Here is a 23,666-nt window from a genome sequence, read left to right on the forward strand (position 1 = left end):
AAAACGGTTCCAATTGTCCATTTTTAGCATCTACTTCTCAAGCCCGTTCCAAAAATACTCATATTGTTAGCGTTATTAAGTATATTGCTCGACCGGAAGTCGCCATCTTGGATTTCAAACCGGTTCCAATTGTCCATTTTCAGCATCTACCTGTCAAGGTCGTTCCAAAAATACCCATATTATTAGGGTTATCAAGAATATTGCTCAACCGGAAGTCGCCATCTTTGATTTCAAACCGGTTCCAATTGTCCATTTTCAGCATCTAATTGCCAATCCTGTTCCAAAAATACTCATATTGTTAGCGTTATCAAGAATATTGATCAACCGGAAGCCGCCATCTTGGGTTTCAAAACGGTTCCAATAGTCCATTTTCAGCATCTACCTGTCAAGGTCGTTCCAAAAATACTCATATTGTTAGCGTTATCAAGTATATTGCTCGACCGGAAGTCGCCATCTTGGATTTCAAACCGGTTCCAATTGTCCATTTTCAGCATCTACCTGTCAAGGTCGTTCCAAAAATACCCATATTATTAGGGTTATCGAGAATTTTGCTCAACCGGAAGTCGCCATCTTTGATTTCAAACCGGTTCCAATTGTCGATTTTCAGCATCTACTTGCCAATCCTGTTCCAAAAATAGTCATATTGTTAGCGTTATCAAGAATATTGATCAACCGGAAGCCGCCATCTTGGGTTTCAAAACGGTTCCAATTGTCCATTTTTAGCATCTACTTCTCAAGCCCGTTCCAAAAATACTCATATTGTTAGCGTTATTAAGTATATTGCTCGACCGGAAGTCGCCATCTTGGATTTCAAACCGGTTCCAATTGTCCATTTTTAACATCTACTTGTCAAGCCCGTTCAAAAATACCCATATTGTTAGCGTTATCAAGAATATTGCTCAACCGGAAGTCGCCATCTTGGATTTCAAACCGGTTCCAATTGTCCATTTTCAGCATCTACTTGTTAAGCCCGTTCCAAAAATACCCATATTGTCAGGGTTATCCAGAATATTGCTCAACCAACGAATATTAATGAGAATGTTAAGCAAACTTTTTTTACGAACTAAATCCCAAATAACGAACACTTTTTTACGAACTAATTCAGTTTACGAACCCCCGGTTTGGTTCGTAAATGGAAATTTCAGTGTATCAGGTACGATTAATCCTGTCGTCCTGTCAGAGCATCCTGTATTAACGTATTTTATGACGACTCATATTCTTGCATTAAATGCATTAGTGTGAGATGGGCGAAAAAATCGTACGTATTGATTTGAAAAATAGCGTGCCTAAATAGCTATGAGGTACAGACAAAATTTGCGTGCCTATGTCTTCACACAAAGTACAAATTGAAATGTGATAAACAATTTCTGTTCCACATCGAAAATCGAAACCGAAACCGAAACAAAATTTACAAATTCGTTTATGCACTCATCTTCCAACCGATTCCCTGAACCATCTCAGCGATTTGTTGCAATCCTTCTAGCCAAACGAAAAATTAACGAACAACAAGTATCTTTCTAAACGAACCACAACCGCAACTCGCGGGCGGGTTACTACTAGTAACAGGTTCTAGAAAGTTGCTGCGATGCATTCTCGTGCACATGGCACAAGAAAACTTCCGCATAGACGGCACGCTATAGCTGACTCCGCTTGGGGCAGTACGTGCGCGCGTGCTGCTGTCGTGCCCCATATTCACTGAAGCAACCTAAACACTCACCATCATTATTTCCTCCTCGATATTTTTAGAGAGAGAATCGGCTCTAAAGTTTTGTGACCCTAATAAAAATGTACAACTGAGACTGGGTGCCAACCTCTAATGATGATTCTGTTTCTTCTACTCACTTTCATTTTCAGATGACGCCATGGAGAGCTGCGGATATCTCAAGTTCACCGACGAGAGCATGAAGTCCAACTTCCTGCAAAGTCTGAGTACCATGCGTCGCCATCGGTTGTTTTGTGATGTGATCATTCTGGTAAGTGATTTTGATTTCCAAATCGAACCTGTTGTTTGGATCCGAAGTACTGTGAGTAACAGTCAGTGTTTGTGTGTGTCTGTGAGGTGAGCAATGCTTGGATTGGAAACTCCCCGAAAAACTTTCCACTGAACGAGTTTTGCCTTTCGCTTTGTGATTTTATTCGTTTTGATTGGCCCGTTCGCCTGTAATAACATGCAGAAGAGCATTTCTGTGTGTGTTTGGCTGAGTGCCTGGGTGCTTCACGAGATGTTTGGCCGCCGGCGTCTGGCCGTTCACCTTTCCTTCGATTGGTCAGATAAGTGCCGGTGTTTTTTAGCTAAGGAGGAATTGGTGCAGTTTTGAAACTAGTTTTGGTAGCTTGCAGTGTTGATTGCCAACCGCGTGTTTGGCTGTCCTCACGGTGCTTTGATTGATAATTTGTGGCTTGTACTACGACGAGCCGTGTTAAATTGGATAATTTAAAATTGTGCGGGTTTTTTTAAAATTTTCGGCGACGTTTGATTCATTCTACTTGTTAAATGATATAGGGAGGGAACCATGATGCGAAGAAATACATTCGATTCCCAAGACCACGATTTCATACACACGTTTCTATTATATCTTTATTTTAGAAGCTTTCAGGTTTAAACTGGCTCGCCTACGTCGAGGAACAAACGACGTTAATGCCTAAGCATAATGAAATATTCGAACTAAACAATAAACTGTTATGACTAATTTTTATGTCACGTGGTGTACAGGGTCCGGCACTCGAAGTGTAACCGATTGAAAAGGTCATAAATTATTTTTATTTACTTTAAAGTGCAGAATGTGTAAAAATAATCATACACCCACAATAATTGACCATTTACCTTGACTATGGCCTTGAGACAGTCAAAAAACGAATAGCAAGCTGCCCTAATGTGACTTAGGGGCCATACACTAATTACGTAAGGGCATATGGGGGGAGGGGGAGTTTCAAAATATCTTACAAATTCTTATCTGAGGGGGGGGGAGGGTTTGTTCTTTCTTACGTAATGTCATAAAAAAGTATGAAAATGAAATCAATAAGAAAAATATTCCATTTGCCATGAACATTTTCTATATCAAACAAAATTAGCACATATTGTGCATCATGGGCAAGGTACGACCTGGAATTGAAGTGTTTTGCAACAGCAGGATATGATTGTTAAATTAATTAATTAATTTTGTTTATTGGTGCCATCGTGAGGAGCGTCTTAATTGTCGATGGTGTTAGAGCAGTTACATCAATTTCTTGACGCTTGGTGGCACATTGTTCTGTTTGGGAACTGGGGTCACAGTATGCCTTACAAGTTAAGAAGTGCTGACACTCTTCGTGTTGATGGTCCAATATCCTTCTATTCATACTTTTTGTTCAAACCGCAAGGTATTCGGAAAATGTTCTGTCATGCGATTGTGACAGATTTTGTGGGCTGAATATTTCCAGAGTGTGAACTGTATTTTACTTCAAGAACATTCGAAGATGTCGGAGCTATGCGTACGATAATCGTCACAGTTGGAGCTCAGAATAAATTCATGCCAGAACAGGTTATAAATTCTTTTGAGCTCTGCATCACAAGAAAATAGATTCAAAGGAAGTGGAATATAGCGAAGCAGATTATATGGACCAGATTGGCTTTTCTAAATATCACCCAATATTTGTTCTACTAGGATGCAAATAAAATTACTACAGATGAATGCAGTTAAATTTTGTCATGAATTTTCTTGCCATAATTCTATAAGTATTGTTTTCGCTATCTTATTTAATGAATTAACAATATGATTTTTAATTACGAAAATGTTCTAAAATGCCTTACGTAATTAGTGTACGGTCCCTTACTGGTACCCACTCACGTACAATGGCTTTCTTCGGCGTCTCAAGGCTGGTATGTTTTTTTACTTCAGACCTTGCTTTACCAAATGGTCCAGAGAGAATAATCCATTGGATACGCATCTGACGAATTCGAGAGCCATTGTGTGGTCGAAATGAAGTTCGGAACGTTGGTTTTCAACCATTCCTGGTTGACACGTGTTTTGTGACTCGGTGTCGAGTGTTGTTGAAACGTCCGTGGTTTACGACCGAAATTTTCGATCTGCCCACGGTTTCAAGGCAGTCTGCAGAACACTTTCGCGATAATATATTGCATTTACTTTGACGATAGGCTCGATGAAAACGATTGGAGAGCGTCCATCTGCGCGCAACAATGGCCCAAACCATTATTTGTGGAGGGTACTGCCTCCTGGTGGCCAACCAATGACTTAAATTCTAATATGAACCGTAGGTCAAGTCCCCTATTTTTCCAGGATGGAAACTTTTTTTATATGATCCCCAAGCGTATTTTACACTAAAAGTAGTAAATTAAATAAGAATTTTAGCATTGAAAATGCTTTACTCTACTATATGGGGCTGAGGCTAGGTGTAAAACTAAAATCTGATTTCGAAGAGCGTCACGAAAATGTGGCATAATTTTAAATGACTGTAACGTTGTTAATTGTTGATGGATTTGCCTCATTTATACACTAATCGATTCAGAGAAGTTCAACTTAAAAATTGGTCGCAACTATAAATTGGTATTTCAACTGTACACTATTGAAAAATCCGTATTCTTGTGAAAATATTGGGAAAATGTAAGAAAATAGACAAAGTTTTCGCTTACGTTTTGTTAATTGTTGATGGATTTTCATAATTCAAACACCAATTGATTCAAAAAAATGCCAGTAAAAAATTGTTATCAAATTTATATGTGTATTTTATTAGCACATCCTTGAGAAATCCGTAAATATGGAGTAAATAGGGATAAACGTATACAATTTTCATAAATTTGTGCAAGACATTCCCTAACACGGACCTCATCTCGACATTCATAAGCATCCTATACATTCCATTGCCTGATATAAAATGAATGTTTTTGACCGAATTCCTTCATTGCCATGCCTGCTCTGCTGGCAGAACCAATTAAGTTATCGCTACTGTTGCTTGTAGGATAGCTGTTAGATCTTTTATTTGACACGAGCTACAGAAGGGACATACAAAACGTTTATCTGTCCGCTGGAAGGATTTTGTTCTCAGTTCCAAATGACGATGGCGGAACAGAAGTGAGATGGCGAATTGCTGGTTCATACCGTTAATATTAGTCGTGCAGGCAAGGCTCAAATCGTTCCATAGGATTTTCGTCCGTAACCCAAAACATGGTTATTAGCAAACCGTCCTTTTTAGAATGAATACATAATAGAAAAAGAATTCAATTAGAAAGTTCCTTTAATTAACTTGTATTAAGTTTGTGATTGTTAATTCTGTCCCTTTACCATTGAATTATAATATAAGCAAATATTCAAAATAATAATCACCGACGATTTCTGCAAAACCTTTATGAAAATTAATGAATTTGGCAACCCTTCCACTAACCGAAAACCGCACCAAAAAGAATTATGAAAATATTATTATTTATCGTGCAAAAGGAGGGTCTTCCATCTACACCAAAAAGTTGATAAAAGAGATCGCCTGGTGTCACATAGTGCTCATTTGATCTGAGCTGCGAGAGAGGAATGTTCGTCTGTGTGTATGCAGCAGAAACGAATCGCCGGTTAAGTTCGAATTGTTTTAAAGGATTCTCGTCCCGCATCCCAAAAATAGTTATTAGTACACCGTCCTTATTAGGACGAATATATAATGAAAAAAGAATTCAATTAGAATATTCCTTTAATTAATTTGTATTAAGTTTGTGCTTGTTAATTATGTTCCTTTTACCATTGAATCGTAATATAAGCAAATATTCAAAATAATAATCCTCGATGATTTCTGCAAAACCTTTAAGAAAATTAGTGAATGTGACAACCCTGCCACTAAGCGAAAGCCGCGCCAAAAATGAAGCATTTTAAATGTGACCACGGTCGTGTCTTGTACACAACCCTTTAGTTTTTTTGTTAAATGGAGTTAATATGTGCGATTTTATGACAAAAATGTAAAATCGAGACTATATGTCAGATAATTTGATGTTTCTGAATTTTACCGGTAACGAATCTATTTTTATTTTGTTCCTAAGGATTTCCCACGTTCAACAATATACAATTTATTAAAATTGTGTGAAGAATAATAGAGATATATGCACGAGTGTGATAAAAGTGATAAAATTTAATATGAATGACAAAAGGCCCCATAGCCCACACTTCTCGTATTCGGACAAAGGTCAAAAAGGTTCGTTTTCTGAGGTTTTTTTGCATTAGAAAAACTGCAAAATATGTATGATTTGCATCATGGAAAAAAATAATTAAAAATAGGGGGCTTGGGGCCAAAATGACCCAGTACCCACTTTGCCGTAATTTTCTAGATATAGAGTTATCTCCATTCAATTACTTTGGTATTTGTCATAATTTGAGAAATGAAAAAAAAAAATTTTTTTTTTGCGATGCCCTATTATTTATGAACGGATTTCCATCTGTTCATGACCAAACAATTCGGAATTAACTCAAACTATGTTTTATTGCTATATTGTTTCTGTATTTCAATTGCACACTATTGAAAAACAAGCAAAAATGAATAGATCACGAAAAACGTGAAAACTCTCATACATCAGTCAATCTATCCCGGGCAGAGCCGTCAATAGGGAGCATCTAAGCTACTCAATCAGATATGGCAGGCTATTTATGGAGGTAGCGCGTGTTCGTTTGCATCGGTCGTTGCTCGATTTTTGCACGAGCAGGACCTGGACAATAATGTCCGGACGATCCGATAAGTGGAACGGACATAGCAGTGATGACATGGCAAACTTTGCATAGACGAACCCATTTGTGTATGCAAAATTTCAAATCGCACAGCACGGTGAAGAGTACGCGCTACACTTTGCACAATTGCACACAATAAGGAAACGGGTGCGATAAGTTCGAGGCCTGTATACACGATGATTTGCAAAGTGGGTGGGTAGGCCTTTGGTTTGCACACTGCAGGGTGCGACGTGTATGTATGCCGCTTTCGACTTAGCGTTTCGAATGGGACAAAGGGGATAAATTAATTTATTTTTGTGATTGTGTGCGCGTTCGGTTAATGAGACGCCAAATGTATGTACGTAGGGTAGTGGGCCTATTGGCACACACGTTTTATATTTCATCTGGCATATTTCTGTATGTTTAATGCACGGGCAAGCTTAATTGGTTTTGCGTCTACTGAAATGGGGATGTGTTGAAGATGTTGGTGGGTGAACGGGGGTGTCTGTTAGAGCAGTTTCAGAATTCATTTTTTGTTTTAAAAAGGTTAAACTAAAGCGATCTTTGGTAGTCAACCTAAAAGTAAAGCCATCTGACGAAGAGAAAACATCGATTAGTTTTTATCCCAGGTTTGCAAGCATTAGTATTTTATGTTGTTCAAATTTCGTCAGGCATATTAAGTAGCGTAGTATTTTATATAGAAGGCTCAAAGCAAAACTGGAACGAAAACAATCATCTTGCGTTTTGTTCTATTATTTCAAATATCAAAACTGGTATACGCTGCCGTTTTCTTTGTTGTTTCAATTGAAACACGTTCAGAACTTCTGTGGTACAGCCACATTTGACTTTTGCCAGATTTTAAATATGTGACAATAAACAAGAATTATGGCAGAAACTAATTTCCAATTATAATGTAAAGGATGCTGCGATTCAAACTTTAAACTCGTTTTTCTCGAAATCTATATATTGTCCCTTGGTCCGGTTTGACTTAACACCGACCAATTGTGACGTTTCTATAATATAAAACATAAATTTCAAAACTAGATCATTAGTATGTATGAGGAAGTGAATTTTTTCTATAATGTGAGTTTTTTTATTTCGATTATAGTGGTTTTAACGTTACGGTCGTTCGCCTCTTCGGGTTAGAAAAATCTCTTATGAAAAAAACTCGAACCCAGGTGCGCTGCGTACAAAGCAATCGATTTACCAACTACGCTACACCCACCCCTCTAATGTGACAGTTTTGTAACATATTATGCAAAAAAGAAACCTCGGCGTAAAAAAAACTTTTGCAAATGCCGTGTCAAATAAACGTTGTGTGGGTTTACCTTCAGTGGAGCGCTGCGTATACTTACTTGATACTTGATGGGCAACAATTTGCTTCGTTGAATCTACGCCGAATGAAGAATTCTCCTCCACTGGACCCGGTCCTGGGCCAATCTCTTCCAGTCAGCCTGGACATTGAGTGCCTCCTCTTCCACTGCAAACAACCATCGTGTACGCGGCCTGTCGTTCTTCCGGCATTCGTGCCACATGACCAGCCCACCGCAGCCTGCCGTTTTTTATTAGCTTGACAATATCGACTCCTTTATATACTTGGTATAACTCGTAATTTTTGCGACGCCGCCAGATGCCATTTTCTTCTTTACCGCCGAGTATTGTTCGCAGAACCTTACGTTCGAAGACACCGAACGCTCTACGATCAACTTCCTTTAACGTCCACGTTTCATGGCCGTACAGGGCAACTGGAACTATCAATGTCTTGTACAACGCGAATTTTGTCTTCGTCTGCAAACTACGGGATTTCAGCTGGCTAAGAAGTCCGTAAAAAGCCCTATTTGCAGCTGCAAGACGCCTTTTCACCTCGCGGGTAGCATCATTATCGCACGTCACTAGAGATCCAAGGTACACAAATTCTTCCATTACTTCAAATTTATCACCACCTAACACCACTTCACCACCAACATCACTATTGGACCCACGTATTCTTCCAGCTATCATGTACTTCGTCTTGCTGGTGTTGATTGTGAGATCAATTCTTGCTCTCTTCCTTTTAAAAGGCACGAATGCCTCTTCCACGGCTCGGCGGTCGATTCCAATGATATCAATATCGTCCGCAAATCCTAGGAGCATATGCAACCGAGTGACGATGGTACCGTTCCTTTGCACGCCTGCTCTCCTGATGGCACCTTCAAGAACAATGTTGAACAGCAAGTTTGACAGCGCATCACTCTGCTTCAATCCGTCTAAGGTTACGAATGACGTCGAAATCTCATCCGCAACCCGAACACTTAATTCCGATCCATCCAGCGTTGCACGAATCAGCCTAATCAGCTTCGTCGGAAAACAATGTTCTACCTTTATCTGCCATAACTCGTTTCTTTTCACTGAATCGTACGTCGCTTTGAAATCAATAAACAGATGGTGTGTCTGCAAGTTGTATTCTCGGAATTTATCTAGGATCTGTCGCAGGGTAAACATTTGATCCGTTGTTGATCGGCCTTCACGAAAATCACCTTGGTATTCGCCGACGAAATACTCTTCCAACGGCCTCAATCTGTTGAAAAGAATACGTGACATAATTTTGTACGCCGAATTGAGGAGCGATATTCCTCGATAATTGGCGCACTCTAGTCTGTGTCCCTTTTTGTATAAGGGACAAATGAGGCCCTCTAGCCAGGAAGAAAGCGATTTTTTCTATAATGTGACAGTTTTGTATCATATTATGCAAAAAAGAAACCCTGGCGTAAAAAAGCTTTTGCAAATGCCGTGTCAAATAAACGTTTTGTGGGTTTACCTTCAGTAGAGCGCTGAATGTATCGATTATATTTCACAAAGTTGCTAATTGTAATCGACTAACACTACGAAACAAAATTAAAAAACAATGTGGCAGCAGAACATTTGGGGTCCCAGAAAACCCTGGTGGAGAATTTTTTGAGAAAAAATGGAACGGGGCTTTACAGATTAAAACCAAAATTTGTATGGAGAGCTAGGGGTGTTCAAGAGGGAAGATATCAATGAAAATGGTCATCCCAAATTTTCGCATAAAGTCTTACTTAAAATGCTTATTACATCGAAAAAGTAATCTGCAAGTTTTTAGCTCAATCGGACATCATTAAGAGGGTGCGGCGGTTGAATATTGATTTTATAATATTCGAAAAAATCCAAAGGATTCCGTGATGTTCAAGATTAGAAATCGGCTAAAAAATCTACTTTGCAAGCATCGGATATTTTTTCCGGATTTTATAGCTGGGTTTTTTTTAACCGACTCTTACAAAGGAGAGTCCCAGTCCGATTTTTATGCTTAAAACTAATATCCGGATTTTATATTCTTATATATTTTCAGCGGGTTTTACGAAGCATGTTCTGTCTTTGCTACTTTTATTTTCGGTCGCTCATATAAGGGAGATCGCTACTTGCCAGTACATCCCGAATCGGGATGGTGGTCTTCTTCGAACCGGAAGGGAATCCATTATCTGAGGCCTGGCGAAACTAGACTCGGCGCACGCCCAGACAATGTGTTCGATATCGTGATAGATGTAGCCAGAAGCGGAGATACCACCATCCACGAGCCGTCGATATTTTCGGAATGATCGAATGTAGTCGCCTTTCTCGTTCGCCATTGCTCCACGTAGTTTGCCAACTTTCGAGAGTCCTCTGATGAATAATAAAAAAAATCGTTGAAGCAGATTGGTCTTTCACATATGTTACCATCAAAAGCACCCACCTTAGCTAAAGCCTCCACCAACTCATTGCCCAGAATAGTGCAATGAGAAGGCGCCCAAACCATGGTAATCTTGAAAGATTTTTCAGAGAAAGTATTCAGTAGCTCCCGCATTTTCCCCATAAAATATGGAGAGTGCTCCCTATGTTTTTCGGAATGAATAACTTCAATGGATCTGAGACTATCCGGCGGAAGCCTCGGAATTTATTGTAAAAATATTTGGAACTACTTGCGAGCGTTTGTGATGCGGTATTTCACGAATCTTATCTTTTATGGATGTGTTGAAGAAAACACTAGATTCAGAGGTATCTAAGAAATTAGCACAGTTGGGATTGTAAGACGAAGTGTTGATATTCTGTGCCATGTAGTCAAAGTACAAAGTCATAAAACGGGTCTGAGAATTGAACTCGGCAGCAATCGATATGAAAGTTCCCAAAATCAATTTATCAGCGGTGTTGCCCGACAGAATGGAAACCAATTAATATATTACATTAAAGCAATTATGTCTCCAGCAAATAATGTTATATCACATGCTTGCTTTTTTATTGCTGGTCGATGTAGGTAAAATTTCGCCTATTCTTGTTCACAAACGCGAAAATTTCAAACGCTGGTCATCATCGTTAAAGCTGTGTTTTTGCCGGCGATACTTACGATTACTATACGAGAGGTATAAATCCTCCAAGAGTTGTAATCAAAAGCGATAGTTTGAAATCGTTTCAAACTGGCCAGTTTGTGAACTCATGCGTAATACTGTTGGAGCGGAAAGTTACATCTAACACATGACGCTTGACAATAGCACAAATCGTACGTTCTGGAAGGAAGGCCCTTCTAGATCGGTCGATTTGCGCTATTGTCAAGCGTCAACAGTACTATTCAAAGGTTTTGACGGGAATTTAATATGCCGTTTTCAGTTGAAAGCAACGATAGAGGGGAAGTTATTTCGTTGGCAATCTGTGGAAGCACTTTGTACCTTCTTTCATAGGTTAGGATAGGTTGAGCTATGGTTGAACCGATATGTCGAATATTTTCGCGTTCGGATTCGGAAGACATACTAAAATGTTTCCCCTTACTTTATTAGTTTTCTTCTTATCACACATTACCTTGAGCAAAAATATTACGCTTTTTATTGTAGTTTCCTTAAACGAGTTATGGAAAAAGTTTATCTGGAGTATGAAATACAAGCCACTTGAAGTTCGTGAATGCTCAAAATCTCTAAAATTTCCACTGACCAATGAATACGAACACTTCATTTCATGAGAGGTGCCTAAATTCTTATTTCACCTTCCAATTATTTCTTTCGCCCCCCTCCACAGGTCGGCAGCACCGAAATCCACGCCCACCGTAACGTTCTGGCATGCGTTTCGCCCCAACTGATGGAACTGTTCAGCTCGGATGTGGTAAGTGTCGTTCCATACCTGCCCTCGCACTAATCCGTTTTCTCTCTAGGGGTTTCAGATTCTGGCTTACATCCCCCGTCGGTTTGAAACAAAAAGGGACCCACTCGGTCGCCGATAGCAATCGTTGAATGATCTAGAACTGTGTTTGTTGGTCTCTCTTCCAGGGCAACCTAAATGGTACCGCAGCCGAGGGGAAAACGCCCAGCTACCGACTGAATGGTCTCATCACGACGTCTGGGCTGAAGTATCTGGTCGAGTATGCTTACACCGGCTCACTGGAAGTGCCCAACGATATGGTGAGTTTAGAGTAGTAACTCAAAAGGAGAGGCGTTCCTAGACACCCCGCCCCACTTTCTATCTCTGTGTGTGTATGTGTTCCGAACCGGAACAGTTACCAATGAAAATTTTCTAGATACGCGATGTGTATCTTGCTGCCTGGCAGCTGAAGATTGACAACGTGGTCAAGGAATGCGCCCGCCATATGGTGGGCGAGCTGGAACCGGAAAGTTGCATCGAAACTCGCTCGTTGCCGGGAATCGCTCGTAACAACAATTTCGTTCAGGAGGTTGACAATTACATAGCGAAAAATTTCACGGAAGTTTCACAACAACCGAGCTTTCTGCAGCTTCCCTGCATTTTGATTGAAGTTCTCTACCAGACCAAGCAGGAGATGTCTGTGGTTACGGAAGCTTCTCTCTGTCGCTTGGTTCTCGATTGGATTCGTCGTCAGATGACGGAAGATGGTATTTCGGTAAGATTGGTTTGTTTTCCAAATGAACAACATTCTATCTAGTAACTCACAGGTTTCGAATTTGCTGGAACGATCCCATATGCTGTACTTGGCGCTGGACAATTCATTGCAGGATTGTTCGGATCTTCCACCCGGTCAAGAATCAGAAAGCGATCTGGTTCAGGATTACAAACGGTTAGCACAGAAATGTCCAAATGGGAAAAAGCATCGTAAAGGTTTGAAGACACCCGGACGGCCACGGGTCCTCGTGTACAATCGAGACATCGGAGAACGAGTTGAAAATAGTGCACAGGATTGCGATTGGAGCTTAATCGGCAGCTCAAAAGTAGCCAATCACACGTTCGTCTCTCTGATCACATTGAACGGAAGCCTCTCGCGGTTGTCCATCCAATTGCGCTTGAACATACCGACCACTCCTTCACCCATCAATACTCCCGATCCGATCAGTGCCAGCTTGAGTAATGATGAAGATGTGAGTGAATCGCAAAAGCCGGAGCTTTTCTGTGAAGTGGCAACAATGTCGGGTCCTAAATGTGGTCTTGGGGTGGCCGAGTTAGAGGGGAAACTACTGGTCTGCGGAGGCTACGACAGAGCAGAATGTTTGCGCTCCGTAGAATCGTACTGCCCTGATACCAACAGCTGGACTCCGCAGAAAAATATGGGTGAAGCACGTGGACGAGTACAAATAGCTGTGATTAACGGAACGGTTTACGCCGTTGGCGGCTGTAATGGTGAGTGTTGTACTTATTTGCTGGGACCTAGTTGTAGTGACTAATCTTTGACCTTTATTTTAGGAACCACCGAACTGGACTCTGTCGAGTGTCTTTCCAAGATCGACAACAAGTGGAAGAAAGTGTGTAAGCTTCCACTGGCTAGAAGTAATGCCGGAGTTTGCGCTTTGGATGATAAAATCTTCTGCATTGGTGGTTGGAACGGTCAGAGCGGAATTAAACAGTGCGATGTGCTCAAGCCAACGGAGAACAAATGGTTTTCCATTGCTCCGTTGAACACAGGCCGGTATCAAGCTGGCGTGGCACCCTACAAAGGAAAACTTTGGGTTGCAGGCGGTAGTGATGCATGGAACTGCCTGGGATCGGTTGAAATGTACGATCTGGAGAGTGGTCAATGGATTTTTGCGCCGTCTCTGTTGACTCCAAGGTAAGTTATTGAACCCGTTTTCACTCGTCAAAACGAAAAGACTTTGCTCCATTATGTTCTATGATTGACTGTTTTCATATTGAACTTGTATCCTAGGCTTCACACGATGCGCAACATATTTTGTTTGAAAACAACCTTGACCTGAATGCAAACAGTATATAAAATGATCAAGAAGCATATATAAAATATATAATATAAATATAAAAGATAAGATAGTATTATCATTCGACCAAGCTGTAGCCCGCATTTTGATTTCAAAACCAGCGCTATGCCGGACAAAAACCAGCGTACCGATTCTATATCGGCAGTTTTATAATATGTTCTACCACAATATGTTCTACAGACGTCCACCTCAAGTCTTTAAGTTATGTACAAATAAAAAATCCTTCATTTTGCGGACGGCTGGTCGCAACCTGTGTGCTGCTCGACGTTTCAGTAGACTTCTTCGGTAGTGTTTAGTGAGGGTCTTGCCTTTTTTGCTTCGTTAGTGCCCGTTTGCCCATGGTAACTTCCAGATCCTCACCTCGAGTTGCAGTTGGTGAGCTGCATACAGCCTGTTGTTTATAGCACCTGAGACGAGCTGCCACTGATACCCTTGTTGTCGTTGCTGCAGGTTTGCTTTCAGCAGAGGTTCATTGTATCCGCATTGGGCCACCCAGGGTCGCCTAATCAGCCTGCAACTATCACGTTCGTTGAAGATTGGAACCTTTTCAGCTGGCGTATTCTTGCCTTCCCAAACACGTCGTTCAGCTGGTTGTTCTGGGAGGTTATTAGTTTTACTGAAGCCTCATCTAGTGCCAACAGGAGTTCTACCATTTTGAGGACTGTGATTCCTTTCAAGACTTTCTAGTATTCTTGGCAGAATTTGTCATTCTTGTTTTACACTTGCGATTATAGGCAGATTAGTCGTCAATAAAAAAGAAAAAAACGCATTCTTCATAAAAAATCGCGAAATAATGTTTTTGCTATAAATCAAAATTTTGAAGGTATATTGAATTGATCAAACGTGGTGTAGTGTTGTTCACCAAACCAGCCACCATGTAATTTAATATGTCCACACCACTGTTCGACGGCTCTTAATCAGTGTTTCAAATAAACCACACATTTCACACCAAGGAGCCTGTTTCCAAAGGAGCGGTGGAAACCAATCATTGTTATGCACGTTTGTGGGAGTGAGTAAAAAATCAAAGCAATCCAAGTGGGTTTTGACTCTTAGGTTTTCACTCCTGGTTTTGGCTCCTCCTGTCCACTCCGGTTTGTGATTCTTGTTCTGTCGCCGCTTATAGACCGAATTTAATTTCAAGCTTTGCTAACAGGTCTTCAAGATTTCTATGTTTAATTTAACAATTATCCCAGCAGAAGGTATAGGGTGCGCCAGCTGGATGTATTTTTTTTACAACATTGAACAACTCCGCCATTTTTAGCCGTTTTCAGAAGTAAACAAGTTTTTTAGGATATTTTATGCCATTTATTATAAACCAGATTTATTATTCAACGTCGATTAAATAACCACCCCCATTTGATACACAAAAAGCAGTTCTTTTGCGGGCATTTGGCATGACATTGGACAGCATTTCGGGCTTAATCGCAGCGATTTCAGCTCGTATATTAGCTTTGAATTCATCAAGGTACTTAGGATTGCTAGAATACACTTTACTTTTCAAGTAACCCCACAGAAAAAAGTCTGGCACCGTATCCGGAGAACGAGGAGGCCATTCCAAATCACCATTTTTTGAGACAACGCGTCCTGGGAATTTGTTCTGCAAGAACTTGCGCAAGATTGCGGTGTGGCAAGGTGCCCCGTCTTGTTGAAAATAGAAGTTTTCAGACCTTTTTACTGCATTTGTGGATAGACAAAGTGCGCGAAAATCCAACGGTAGCGTGCATTGTCGATGGTCTCTCCCTCTTTGAAAAAATAAGGACCGATGATTGCTTTGGAGCACACTCCGGCCAAAACAGTTACTTTCTGGTCGTGCAGTGGGGTTTGATGTATAACGTGTGGGTTCTGTGTCCCCCAAATTCGACAATTTTGTTTATTTACTCCGCTGGAAAGGGTGAAGTTTTCACTATTGAACGATCGTTTTCAATGTAAAGCGCTACGATTTCAGCGCGTTCTTTTGGTGTAAAACGACTTATAGTTAAAATAGCACTAAATGACCTTCGAGGTCTATCGAAAAGAAGCTTTCGCCATGATCTGTTTTGCTTTTGCGCTTGATAAGATGATAATTGAAAATCTAAATTGAGTCCGGGCTTTTAAACTGCATGCTGCAATTATAATCTAGTAACCTGTTTTCACTCCTTGGCGGTTTTCACTCCTCAGGAGCCAAAAAAACCATGAGTGATGAAATCATGGATTTTAATGATTTGTCAAACTATGGTTTTTTCAACGCATGCTGATTGGAGTGATTTTTGAAACACTGCTCTTAATACTTGTTGCATTAAGTCAAAAATTGTTCCGATGCAAACCAGTAGGTTGGAAATCCAAGCTCATTGAGTTTGTTCAACAAGCCGTCGGCAATCAGACTCAATAGCAAAGGTGACAGTATGACACCCTGAGGAAAGCTGCAAATACTCATCTTTCTTAACTCTGCCCGTCTCTGCAACGATCAAAGAATGCGGTTACTAATCATTGCGTTTATCCAACACAAGATACATGGAAAGTGCGCGTCAGAGACAACATCCTCTTTTTCGTCCGTTACATAAACACCATCCCTGGTTTTTAAGAAGTTCATTTGAAAATCATTCGACTTTGAGAGAATTTTATTTAATCTGCTAGCCTCGTTGAAACCAGCAACATTAGTGCATAGGTTTTGCCAGCCTGCTCGCTCTGCAGATCTAAGACATTTTCCATCTGCACTACGCGCTGACCTGGAAGCCCCGGAGTCAAGCTGAGCCCTCCACCAAGGGGTTCCCATAGTCGATTAACCAGTATGAAGTGGACAAGCTTCTTCGTAGCATGCTGCTATGAACGATTTTGTCGTATTCGCGACGTTATCCAAATCATCTAGTTGAAATTGTTGGATAATATCTATGAAATTTATTCGTCAAATTTTCCAAAAAGAGGTTCCAGTTTGTAGATTTAGGATTACGATATGCTACCACATTTGAGATGATCGCAAAATGTATATTTATGATCGGATAGAGACGGTTCAGTTTCATTTGGAACCTGCCAATTTCCCAGCTCGTGTGAAACTCTTTAAGAGCGTTATGTCTAACACCTCCTCTTTCCAAGATCTCGCAAAAGTTGGTCAGTTTCCTACATTCAGAATATATACATTCGTACTACTTATGCGCTGCATTAATCCGGAGCCTATCAGCCATCCCGAGTTGTGAGCTTCATATGAGAAAATAGACCTGTTTACAAAAATGCATGCATGAGGCATTTCACGCGGATTAGTCGTACCTGTCATGTTGTGAGCAGTGATGCAAATTTTCGTTTCAACTTTCAGTTCAATTCACCCCAACCATCATTTAAATCCAATCCCCCCCCCCTAATCATTCACTTTCAAGTTGGCGGGATTTTTATGGCTAAACATCTACATTTCAAGTTATGTAATTCTTTTTCATTCATTAACCAAAGTTGTCATCTGCTCTGTAGAGGCCATTTTAGGTTAAATGTTGCCATATTTTTCGTTTTCAAGCTTACATGAACGGTAAGAAGTATGTTCAGAGTAGTTTTGCTTGAAAACGTTAGTCAATTATCCAGTAGAGAGATATTCACAGGGTCACTGAAATTGAAAATGAAGGGAAAATTATTAAGCAGGTCGGCTGTTTGAATGAATGGTGCAAACTAAAAACTGCGAATTGAACATAGTAGGGCATGATTTGAGATTTGTTCCTCCTTCAAGTTCAAAACAACCTGTTGAAAATGTGCAGCTCTGGTTGTGAGCAAAGAAGTAAGTGTGCAGTATCTTTCCAATAGAGAAGTTTCCTTTATGGAAGTACGGTTCTCGAACCAATGCTATGGAAGCTTCACCTTCTTACATAAGTCGAGATAGATTTGTAGTTGCTATACGTTTATTTTGGAGATTGATTTGTGCTATTCTAACTATTGTTGATTGGAAAACTGTACACTTCATTTCCAACATATATTGTACAAGAACATAAAACAAGTTTGGCTGTAAATGAATATAGCCAGTTATATCAGGTTTTAATAAGATACGAACATAACTGTTAAACTGCATTAATTTGTCGAAGACAGAAACTTGCTATCGCTAGTATGTGCAAAGATATTCAGGTTTTTGGGTTGAAAATAGCTCTTTTTCAGCACAACAAATGCTGGATCAATCAGATCTCCCCAAGGCGGCCCTCTATGCAAATACTCGAGTTGAGGTTTGTCTTATTCCGTCATCAAATGCATTTGATTACCCGCCATTTAGTTGCACATGCGCCAAAATCCCTCTAAACAAGATCCTAGCATGAGTCAAAACTATTAGTGGTAGTAAACAGAGACAGCCTATAAAATGTAGTATTGATGACGTAGACGCCAGCGTTCGCCCATAGACACTGTCACACAACATGCACAGAGGCAGTTTTCGTTTTGACGCATTTTAGAACCTTCCTATATAAGGATTTTGCACGTGCGTCATTGTTATGAAGTACGCGCAATGGAATTGTCAGTTTCAAGTGTCAGACGTACGCATTGAGTTTTTGAACAGCTGTAACTTTCAATTTACTCAAGACGTGCGTACAAAAGTACAGTGGCGGCGCTAAGGGCGGCGACGGGGGCAGCCGCCCCGAGCGGCAAAATTTGGGGGCGGCAAATGCTGCTCAACATAATTATCTATTAGTGATTAACGTTAAGTTCGTATAAAACTTTTGAATACATATTGTTTTTGCGACTGTAAAAGATTAAGAGTGTTAACGAAGTACGACGGATCTGACGTAACAAAACAATATATATCTGAACCTGAACCTCAAACGTAACAATCTTAGCAAATGCAAATGAAAATTGTTTTAAAAAAATCCTTTATTAATAACTTAACTATTTTTGAGAAAAAAAAACTATAATGGCCTGAAGTTAACAAAAGGAAGAATAAAGGTGAAAGTGCAGTTTATGTCTCACAAATGGCCTGTGTTAAGCCAAAGAGGATCAAGCGCCATTTTGAGATACATGCTCTAAAAGCGTTATCGCATCCAACATAACATCCAGCAACGCTCAAATCTATTTATTTTTGGAAACACAAATAGTAAACGAAAGCAAATAAGTTGTTCATTAACTACCTATGTTATACTATGTTCACACTACAGAGTTATAATGTTTTAATAATTGGCAACAAGTAAAACGTCATCAAGATAGTGTTAAAACACGTTTTAACTCGTAGTGTGAATGTAGTATTAAGAGTAAGTTATCTAAAAATGCATTTTAACATGAAAAATAGTAGAAAAAATTATGGCGCTCAGTTCGGCTTAACGCTGACCAAATAAGGAACAGGAACCAGAAAAATTGGATTCATACTGCTGTAATTGAAAGTAAATTTGATGTTAATTTTTTCCATATGTTTATATTAACACCGTCTAATTGTGGCAAACATATCCCACACGCTATATGGCGTTTTATTTAATTTCAATAACGTTTCCAAACTTTTGGGAATTTCCAACTCTTATAATTGCAATTGGTTTTTGACAACGGCGAAATACCAATCAGTCTAATACAACCATGCCCTGTGCTGTATCAATATGTCGTCTCTAGCTCACTCTGTTAATTGCCGTTTGTCCCCAGCTTCGCAGAGCACGAGGACTCCTCAGGTTCCCTCCATCGTGGCTGACCTACCTTGCTCGTTGTGGCTACTTGTGCCAGTAGGATTAGTTTCGGGAAACATTTTTACCGGGTTGTCGTCCGCGACATTAACGACGTGCCCAACTCACCACAGCTTCGTATATTTTGCTGTGTGAACGATGGATAGTATGGTCCCAGAGCCACAGAGGCCTTCTCATGCCCTTTGACTTTCCATTTTTGTTAGACTTTCGAATAATAATTGAGTGTGTAACTGAAAATCGCACACTTATCGTGGCTTACTTTATACTGCACTTAGTTTATAAGGTAAATCAAGATATCGAAATATGAAGACTTTTATGAAAAAGCACGAAAATTATTTTTTAGAAAATCCATGGAAAGTGACACAGAAAATCGAAACCATCAATTGGAGACATTATGACAGACTGACAGCATCTAAATGTCGGTTTACATAGTTGAGATCGACGGTGTTGTTACCGTTTCGATGAGGTGATGCGTGAGGTAAAGCGGTTGGTTGTTTCAAGGATCGCTTTCTCCATTGCGTGAAGATTTTGAATGGCAATTGGATTTGTTCTTCACAAGGTTCGTACCGCGCGTCATGTTTTGCACTCAATAAAGGCAAATAGGCCTTTGTAGTAATAAAACTGCGAGTAACAAGTATGCAGAGAATTAAAATCCAATCAAAGCCGCTCTAAGCACTTTTTACAGAAATACTAAAGAAAGCCATATCTCACCACGACAAGTCGTTATGCTCTCTTGGCTCGGGAAGAGTATGGCTCTGACGATCACCAGCGTGAGACATCTGTTACTGCTCCTAAAAACAGTAGTCGAACGAGATTTGTTGTAAAAGTAAAAACATTTGTCATGAACGACCGAATATAACAGCTACAGGACGCGCTGACACAAAGCCGAAGCAAACAGCTCCAGGTTTTGGAAATTTAAGAGCTTCCAGCGTTTTAAGAAACACCAAAAAGTAAGTTATCTTCTCGCTGATAAACGATCTAACTTTGTTCATGGTTTTTGCTACAATTTTAAAGAAGTGGCCTGCTTTACTGCCCAATTATCAAATATATGTCCCTTTTTTGTTGCGATGCAACTATGAAAACGAGCGTTAAGTTTGCAACAATTTTCGTTATTTTCAATTGGAAAACATTGCAGATTTCAGCGTCCCTCTAAGCTTGGCGCCCTTGGCAGGGGTCAACCTGACCAACCACACACTACGGGTCTGCATAGCCCATTGGCCAACCAGCTCAATGAACATTTTGTAGCTGGTTTGCTTCGTACCGTATCGTACTTTGTTCGACCGAAAACCCGAGCCTAAAGTACCTGTCAGAATACATCTCTGAATTTCTCTGCTGGTGGGCTCATCGGCGGTCACCATGCTCACCATACAATCCTCCGGTAAAATCTCTTTCTCTTAAGTCTTCTAAATCACCCGGTGGAGTGCTCTACCCAATTGCCTCCTCTGTCACACGGCAGTTAATCTTTATTATTCTTCAACCATATGATTTCCTTCTGATCCTCAATTAGATTCGGTGGTGGGAATCTGTCGTAAGCTGCGCGCGTCTACGGGCTGATTAGCGCACTACTATCAACCTCTACTGATTCGCCATGTAGATGATTGTCATAATACCGCTTCCACCTATCGACAATTTCAAACATATTTCCCGTGACACATTCGCGAGAGCGATTCGCCAACTCGTAAAACTTCCCTGTCTTATTATCGTCGTATAGCTCTTTCCCCTCGTTCCGAATACCGTATTCTTCTCTTCATCTCAGTAGTGCTACCTATAGTGCTTGATAAATTGCTCCAGCCATCAAGAGTAGTCACACCGACCTATTCTTCCGTTGGTAGTGCCGTCTCCAGCTTCTGCACGTATTTCCGCAGCACCAGCGTAGCTGCCAGATGTTGAGCCTCGGCGTCCATGCTCACGAGTGTTGTATTAACATTTCTGTGGTTGTGAAGATCACGCATCGTTGGCCGTTGTCGTTCTTAGCGGAATGCAGACTGTCCGGTTCGTTCATCGGTTTGTACCTGCTGACCTATCTGGGCGTTTATGACGCCGTGAATCAGTTTAACATCCCATCGTGAGCAGCTATCATAGAAACGCTCCAGATCCGCCTAAAATGCATCTTTGTCGTTCGCTAGCCTCGCTTTGTGTGGCCTGTGAACGTTGAAGATACGGTAGTTGAAGAAACGGGCTTTTGCTTGTCATTACACACATTCTCTTTCTGTTGCTTGAGCAAGTGTGGGCGAATCTTGTCTAGCACCATAAAACCCGTCTTGTTTGTTGTGCCCTCCCTGGTAGAATGTGGCTGCTCGATGCTAGCTTTTTCACACCATTTGTCCTGCCGAGCAAAGTTTCTGCAGTGCTACGACCCCGAAGTTACGAAGTCAAGCAACTTACAGTTCCAAATTTCCAATAGCACTCTTTTTTCGTAGCATAACTTAATTGATCCGATCCGTACGCAAAGCTGTGTTTCCGGACGGCTTGTTACACCTGCACAAAACTCCTATCTGGTCGGAAGCTTCTCATTTCGCTACAGAAGGTGATGATAGCCCACAGATTATCCGTTATGTGTCCAACAAAAAGAAAATAGGCCGACACCGGATACCCGCAAATTCGAATGTTTGTAGCTATGTCAATGTTTAATCGATTTGGGACACTTTTGGATGTTTTGAATTCAGGAAATCATCCACTTTTAGAATCAATGAAATTGATCGCAACGAATATATCTGGTTAATCCCGCTAACCCGGATTTCCGGAAGGATGTTCCAGTACTGAGAAATAATTTGTAACCTTTGAATTATTTCGGAGGGTTCTTATCGTTGTGGGACCATAAGACGATTTGACCTCGGAACGGTTACTCACGGCCTTGCGGGTACCTGCTCCGGAAAGAGCGTTGCGGGCTCAATTATATTATTATACATTTTATATCCCAGTATTGGAACTTACCTCAGAATTCCGAATAACCGTGAACCAGATGCATTTATACAGATTCTAAAAGTGGTTGAGTTCTGGAATTCAAAACATCCAAATGTGTCTATATTGGAGAAAAATGCCATAGCTACGAGTATTTCGGTTTTGGGGGTACTCGTGTACCCTGCCGGGTTGTTACGGGTTAAATAAATCCAAAAGCCCTTCCTCAAACCCCCGATCACTGTATCATTAGTAGTTTTTTTTCCACAAAAGCAATACTTGGAATTATTCTAAGATGTCAATAGAATTTCATGAATTAAAATCTGCAAAGGAGTTCGCTGTCGGACACAACGGTTAAGTGTGACTTTGTGAACAGAGGTCACTTTGCTCACCATGATTAATACGCAACGCTGTCGCAAAGCTACTTGGTCAAGTTCGAATACGTTTTATTCTGTTGATTTCAAATGGATAAAAAAGTGTATTCACTATTCATTTCATTATTGAACGCTTAATACAAAAATAAACTGTTTTTAAGTGCAATATATGCACAACCACGAAAAGCTGTATTGATGAGATAGTTTGGTTAGTCAGAAATATGTAAGAGGGCGGCAAATTTAACTTTTAGCCCCAAGCGGCAAAAAGCCTGGCGCCGCCACTGCAAAAGTAAGAAAGGCGACTTTAACCCTTCGACGTTCACTAATAGCCATATATAGTGATGACGGAATGAGACAAACTTCAACTCAAGTATTTCCATAGAGGGCCGTCTTGGGGAGGTATTATTTTTTCAGCATTTGTTGTGCTTTTCTTGCACTTTAATTTGTTTGCCAATTGGTTTGCCCGTTTACAAGAGCTATTTTCAACAAAAAATGTAAATATCTCTACACATACTAGCGATAGCAAGTTTCTGTCTTCGACAAATTAATGCAGTTTAACAGTCCAAACATTTATATGATGGAAAAATATACAAAAAAAACTTATGATGAAAAAACTGTTTTTAAGGGACCTTTCACAAATAATGACCCATATCTCAAAAAGCTTAAAAGATAGAGAGTTGAAGTCTGAAGATAAGACGAAAGTAGCGGAGTTCTATTCCCAGAAACTTTTCCAAAGACACTAAATTGCTAAAGTCAACAGTTTTGACGCAATCTAAAAAACCTCTTTTTTGCTCTTTGGAACCACTGTGGGGCGGTTAGCTAGTTACTTTTCAACCGGCGAATATCAGTTGTGAGCACCTAGATTTCCACCTTCAAAGATGCGAAATCAGCCTATAATCTGCTCCTGGTAGGTGCTGTATCTGCGACACT

General features: G+C 40.4%; 1 protein-coding gene across 3 annotated transcripts in view; it reads left to right on the top strand.

The window, feature by feature from the left end:
* The window catches only part of LOC131683868 (influenza virus NS1A-binding protein homolog), a 121,277-nt gene that overhangs the window by 90,858 nt on the left and 6,753 nt on the right, over positions 1–23,666 (top strand). For all 3 annotated transcript variants that reach the window (XM_058966228.1, XM_058966229.1, XM_058966227.1), the window contains 6 exons: positions 1,855–1,973; positions 11,712–11,795; positions 11,960–12,091; positions 12,208–12,546; positions 12,599–13,277; positions 13,341–13,704. In XM_058966228.1, coding sequence (XP_058822211.1) covers positions 1,855–1,973; positions 11,712–11,795; positions 11,960–12,091; positions 12,208–12,546; positions 12,599–13,277; positions 13,341–13,704 — 1,717 coding nt within the window. The remainder of the gene's footprint in view (positions 1–1,854; positions 1,974–11,711; positions 11,796–11,959; positions 12,092–12,207; positions 12,547–12,598; positions 13,278–13,340; positions 13,705–23,666) is intronic.

This window comes from Topomyia yanbarensis, chromosome 2 (genome assembly GCF_030247195.1).
Source record: "Topomyia yanbarensis strain Yona2022 chromosome 2, ASM3024719v1, whole genome shotgun sequence".
Lineage (NCBI taxonomy): Eukaryota > Metazoa > Arthropoda > Insecta > Diptera > Culicidae > Topomyia > Topomyia yanbarensis.